General features: G+C 35.8%; 1 protein-coding gene across 1 annotated transcript in view; it reads right to left on the bottom strand.

Moving 5' to 3' along the window:
* The window catches only part of TERB1 (telomere repeat binding bouquet formation protein 1), a 48,829-nt gene that overhangs the window by 1,193 nt on the left and 40,899 nt on the right, over window positions 1–6,737 (bottom strand). The window contains exons 15-17 of the mRNA XM_063110118.1: window positions 4,556–4,705; window positions 4,189–4,254; window positions 1,009–1,180 (exon numbers count right to left, since the gene is read on the bottom strand). Coding sequence (XP_062966188.1) covers window positions 1,009–1,180; window positions 4,189–4,254; window positions 4,556–4,705 — 388 coding nt within the window. The remainder of the gene's footprint in view (window positions 1–1,008; window positions 1,181–4,188; window positions 4,255–4,555; window positions 4,706–6,737) is intronic.

Here is a 6,737-nt window from a genome sequence, read left to right as displayed (position 1 = left end):
GATGGCATAAAAGGGCAAGCAATGTCTGAATTTTCGCAAAAGATGGAGTTGAAAATTACAGGCCAGTGAGCTAAATCAGCACTAGGTGAAAATTTTTAATGTGATCAATTGGAAAAGGAAAAGACACCACTAGATTTACAGTTTTCTTTTTTGTAGGAATACCAGGTAGGAGAATGCTGCAGACACAGTGAATGCAGATTTCAATGGGATATTTGATAATTCACATCACAGACACGAAAATGAAATGTAGGCTGAATAGCATTGAGGCTTGTTAAAGACCAGGCCCAGAGGGGGCTAATGAGGAGCAGGCACCACAAGAGGAGACCTCTAGAGGCCTGTCCCAACCTCCCACCCTGGCGCAGCCAATTCAGGGTGCCCGTCAGTGACTTGGATGAGAATGCAGCAGCACTCAGAAGTTGTGGGTGACCTGAAGCAGGAGGTTGCTTAATATACTGGATAACAAACTGAGCACAGACCAAATCTAAGAAAATTAATTTAACAGGGACTACTAAAGTCCTGCAGTAGGGTTTAACAAAAAAGCATAAGAATAGGGTAGGAATTACTTGTAAATAATAAATTATAATCTAAGAGACGTAACTATATTAACTATAATCTGAGCATTGGTCATGTAAAATGCCAAGAAGCATCTTAGGTAGGGTTCATAAAACCTCATTGGTCAAATAATATTTAAAGGCTGATAATTTTTTTTTTTGAGCTATGTTCTTTGAGCTTAAGGAAAAATAAAAGCACACTCCTAAATGTTTGACTTTATGAAGGACTTTTATCTTTGTAATCTGCACACTGATAATGTATGTGCTTTATAAATTATAATAATTTAATGAGTTCCAGAACCACAAAAACTGTTTAAAACGGCATCCTCATTTCCACATTCTCTGTTTTGTGAGAGTTTAGAAGAATATTCAAAATTTTTTATCTTTCAAAGGACTGCATTTTAAGAGTCCAAACAAAAAACTGACAAAGTCTTCTTCCAATCAAGGAGATGCACACTTGCGGCGTTTGGTCAACTTATGGTATTTGTGTGCAAGGTCCACAGCCGTCCGTCCTTGCTGAAAGGGGAAAGACCATAAAATTGAATTCCAGTGATTTCCCATTTTCTTAACTCCATTGAAAAGGTAGTTCACTTCTTCTTCAGTAAAGTTTTTACGAACTCTTCTTTTTCCTGTAATTAATGAGAATTGTAGAATAATTAGTACTTGCTGAAAAAAGGGGTCTTCTTGAGATCCAAATAAGTGCTTAACTTTATGCCTGGGCTATCCATCATATGGAAATCCACTTCAATTTTAAAAACGTGAGTGCTTATTATTAAGTTAGGTACTATCATTGTGACTTCTTCAATAAATGAAATTTAATCTATTGTTATAATACTTGCAACATCTTTCAATCAAGAAAAAAAGTTTAAACATTCAATTGTTAATTCAGCTTTCCTGTGAGGACAGTTAACAAACAGCTTACCTATCTTACAGATACAGTCTTCCCAAAGGACTCCATAACTTCATAAAATAGAAAAGAATATCAATACTTGTTAAAATATCAGGCTTGATTAATATTTTTAAGAATAAGGGTCTTTTGAAATTCGCTTTAAAAAAATGTGTTCACTAAAAAAAATCAGCTAGATCAAAACAAAAAAATAAGCTGCACAATGGGAGAGAAGTTATTAACTATGTGTTGTTTTAAGGATACTTTCTATAATAGAAAGAATATACAGTTGGTATCTGTAAACATAAATATTTTCTGGCGATGGTTACAGGGAGATAGTTTTTTTATAAGCTTTTTCTTTCATTGTTAACTCATCATTGTAGGTAAATGCTGGTAAGGAGGAGTTTTTGTATTTCCACTTTATGCTGCTATTTACTTTGGTAGGACCAGGTATAGTAGTGCTGGGTCACCCTTAGAAAATCTTGCCTTTCAGGCCAAAACTACTAGCCATTTTTCCACTTTTCCTAAGATAAGAGCCACCATATAGACCTTTTAAAACAGAAGAGAAAATCTCACCAGCAAAATGCTGAGAAGTCCGTGTAAATAATGTCTGATTATTACTTAATAGTATTATTTAAAAGACAACTGCGCAAGGACAGAGACCTTTGTCTATTTTGTTTACCATTGTATCCCCAGTGCCTAGAATAGTATCTGACACACAGTAGGTTATCAATAAATATTTGTTGAGAGAAAAAAATAACTGTGGGCAAAACTCTCAAAATTTATCAATAAAGTTAATCCTTACTTTTGGGCCCACAGGAAAACTAGTTATCCAAGAATTAGGTTTCGACTACACTTGCTAAACGATTTGAACTCATTATAATTAGGACTGGGTAGGTTATTATAACTTTCAGAATATTGAGGACCTGGAGCTGTTCGTGTAAAAAGCCCCATTTTCCCACTGCAGCTGCTATCTTCCTGACTTCTATACTTAAATCCTCAAAGGTTCCTATGGCACAGTACTGGGCAGCCTGGAAGGAGGAAGAAGTCCTCTATACCACAAGGCTCCCCTTTGTGGCTTCTTTAGTGCTCCTCATAACATTGATCAGGTGTTCGGGAAGAGCAGGGAAAAATGGGCAAGAGGAATTAATTGAAGGGATTTTTATTTTTCAACCCCCCCCCCCAAGATACCAATCTATCCTGAAAGAGAACCTCAGAGAAATCTTTAAATGCATAGATAGTGGAGTGAGCCCTTCTCAAAAGAATGGGCTTGAATTTGAGTGTAAATAATAGGTAAGTGAATGGTGCTGAATGTTCTACTACAAAAGGGAAATTTATGAAGAGAGGAAAAAATGGCAACATACCAAATGTTCCTGGCCTACTTGTGAAAGAGATATAAGATCAAACAAAACACTACTTTTCTCAAGATGCCTTTCTAAATTCAAAGAAAGCGGGCCAAATTATTAAATGTTTTGGCTAAAGCAAGCCTAATCTACAAAAAAGATGTATAGTATTTATGAGCTGAACATCACTTAACAGTTAAAGGATCCCTATGTATAATCAACGTACAACGATAATGGGTAAGCCCATTGAATGAGGCTCTGCAGATAATTTTACTATGTAAATGGATTATAGAATATCTTTAGCTGTTACATATTTGCTTTTAAAACGTTGTTTAAAAAATTTATTATTAATTTGAAGCCACATCCTTGTCAAGAACAAGATTTCCAACACGTGTCTGTGGAAAAATACTGATTTTCTAACAGTTTCTACAGAACAAATTACTTCAAAAAGCGGGCTCACCTATATTGGTACTGTACTTAATTTTAATTTGCATGCAGAACTTTTAACCTAGAAAAAAACCCAGATGTAAAAAGTAAATTTGAAATTTCTTTCAAGGTTTTGGCAGTGAAAATAGCCAAATAAATGTATGTGGCAAAATGTTTCCTAGATGTACCAAGTCCAAATATCTCTACAATAAATAACATGGTGACTCTATAGATGTTACTAATTTCCAGGTATATTTTGACAAGTAATGTACTCAACTTCTTATTCTTACTCTGCAGGTATTATAACTCCATATGAATAGAAGAAAATGATAATATTTGTTAAGTCTCTGTGGTAAATTTGGAATGGTGATAAACTTGAAATATTAACCCTGTAGTTAAATAAAATTCCCATACATTAATTATTTAAGAAGCATTTTGATTTTTTAGCAGGACTTTAAGGTTTATACTATTCATCTTCAATTTTGATTGTTTGAAACACCATAGTTATGAACAAAAACCTGTAAAATCTCTCTGAAGCACTTGTGCATAGGAGAATAATTTTGTTCTTAAAATAGAAATGTGATCAGAAGATAGAACAAGGGCTTCTGGAAAAAGGCTTGTATTTGAATCTAAGTTCTGCTATTTACCAGCTCATCGTGCCTTAAAGCAGGAATAAAATAATACTTACCTTACAATATTATTATAAAAATTAAATAATATCAATAAAACACTTAACACATAGTGGGTGCTTAATAAATGTTTGTTTCCTCCTTCTCCTTCCCCAACTGACAGGCAATGAATAAGCAAGCAATATGAAGGGAAGAGGGAAATCTCTTTCCTTAGTATGTATGAACCTCATCAAAGCCAACCGTTATTATTTAAGATCCATTAATGACGAGACTGAGACCAACCACTCAGCTGTTCTCTTCTTTCTCAGGAATAATATGAAATTTAAGTTTATTTAAAAATTAAATATATTCACTTATTCCTCCAGGGGTAGTAAATTCATTACTGAGTCGTCGTCTTCTTCGTGGGGTCAGCAGAATTTCTGGAAAATATGGAAAATATTTAGAATACTTACAGTATCAATCTGAGTGCTAGCATATTAACTCCATTAGTATTAGACTTCCTTTTTCTCCCTTCTAGTGGGAATACTTAGGTGGGTTAGGAAGAATTTTTAAACCACCACAAACTAAGTCCATTCCCTGGGTATATCTTAAATCACTGTTTGCTTCGAGACAGATTTTCGACATTATTTTACTCTGTAGTTTTTAAAATACTTAATGCTTTCAATGCTAATTCAGAAGGTATAGTCATAATTACAGTTTTAAAGCTGCTGTATTAATTACTTTTGTTACAAATAAGTGATTTCCTTAGTTCACTTTTATATCTGTCTTCAGCTTCCACAATGACTTTGTGACGATCACACTGGTATGAGCAAGAGTGCAAGAGCTTGCTAAAATTTCGGCTATTCAGAGATTTTCCTACTGCCATGCAACCTAAATGAAAACAAATTAAAGTGATGTACAGATGTCACAAAATATCTAATAACAAAATCTATGAAAGTAAATATCTATATTATGGTAACTGAAGTGAAATCAGGAACTTAACTATAAAACCTCAAGAAGTTCAAAGTCATATGAGAGGTAAAGTCAACAAATACAATACAATAAGTGTGAGGCTAGAGATGTGAACAGAGTTAAGGCAATATAGAAAAGGAGCAACGAGCTTGGTCTGGTTCTGAGCAGGAGTCACTGTGATATGCATTTTATAGTTAGGGGTTGGAAAGACTTGAGACTGAAAGACTGCTAGAAAGTTGCTGGAGTAATTTAGGCATGAAGCCAAAAGGGCCTATGTGGAAAAGAAAAAAGAACCAAATTTGATAGATTAGAAATAGGAGATGTAGGGCCGGCCCGTGGCTCACTCGGGAGAGTGCGGTGTTGAGAACACCAAGGCCCCGGGTTCGGATCCCATATAGGGATGGCCGGTTAGCTCGCTGGCTGAGCGTGGTGCTGACAACACCAAGTCAAGGGTTAAGATCCCCTTACCGGTCATCTTTTAAAAAAAAAAAAGAAATAGGAGATGTAATAAGAGAAAATACTCACAGGTGTTTCAATGCTTAAAGTCTGGGAGACCAGAAGAATAGAGGCAACACTGACAGAAATGGGGTGGCTGGGGAGGAGGGCAATTTAAGAGGAAGAAAGATGTGTTTAGGTCACATTAAGCTTGAAGTAGTAAGAAGATATTAAAGAGGGTATGTCCTGGGTATAGCTGGAAATGGAAGAATAAGGCTATATAGCCCAAGGTAGAGGCCAGATGTTGAGATACAGATTTGAAAATCATCAATACAATTAAAGATGATGCCACAAAAGTAAATGTAGTGACTGAGCTGAGTAAGTGAAGTAGACTATGTCTTGGGAAGAATACCTGTAGAAATCTGACAGGAAGAGAAAGAAAAGTAATAAAGTTAAGGACTGGGTTCTATCCATCTTTGATCCCAGTGCCTGCCACAGACTAAGCACTCCATAATGTTTGTGAAATGAATGAATAATCACTAGGGAAGAAAGGAACTAGGAAAGAACCACCTCAAACAAACTGAGAGATCAAAGGGGGTTAACAGTTTTAGAGCATCCACTTGCCAACTGGAATACTTTTGACAAAGGTTCTCAAACTTCCTTGGTGCATGGCACCCTTAGGCCAAAAGAAATGCCTAACCATTCTGGTAGGTCTAAAACAACTGAATAAGTATATGGTCTAACAATTTAGTAGCCATTTAAAAAAAATAATACAACTAAACTGAAAGAAAAAATAATATTTGCATTTCACTTTAATTAATTACATTTACTTCCTAAAGGAATATTTGCATCTATTGGAGACAACACAACTTCTCAAACTTTGGAATCAAACTGGACACTGCCACCCCCATTTCCTGTTCTACACTGATTTTCATGTGGTGCTTTTTTTTTTTTTTTTTTTTTTTTTGTCTTTTTCGTGACCGGCACTCAGCCAGTGAGTGCACCAGCCATTCCTATATAGGATCCAAACCCGCGGCGGGAGCGTCGCCGCGCTTCCAGCGCCGCATTCTCCCTAGTGCGCCACGGGCTCGGCCCGTGGTGCTTGTTTTTTATCACAACCACTGAAAACCCAGTTTCACAAAGATATGACATCAAAAGGAATGTAGTAGTACAATCTAATGTTGAAACTATGAAAGTTGAATTACCTTAATAGTTCATGTGGTGTCCAATGGATGTTGACTATTGTTATGTTTCCCTTACAAATTTTAAAATACTGTGTAGTGCCCTTGTTAGTTCATTGTGGAGCCCAGGGAGCCTAGGTGGACAATTTGGGAACTGTGGCTTTAGACTCCTGATAGGAAAGGAATTCGAGGAATGGTAGTCAACAATGCAGAGATACTAAAGTGAATAAGAATTATTTTGAATGTCATTGGTTTTGGGGGTAAAAAAGAGGCTAACCGTAACCTTTAACATAAAGTTTAGTAGAATGGCAAGAGAAAAGCCAGATTTCAGAGAA

This window comes from Cynocephalus volans, chromosome 10 (assembly GCF_027409185.1).
Source record: "Cynocephalus volans isolate mCynVol1 chromosome 10, mCynVol1.pri, whole genome shotgun sequence".
NCBI classification, from domain to species: Eukaryota; Metazoa; Chordata; class Mammalia; order Dermoptera; family Cynocephalidae; genus Cynocephalus; species Cynocephalus volans.
This window is presented reverse-complemented; position numbering and strand designations above follow the sequence as displayed.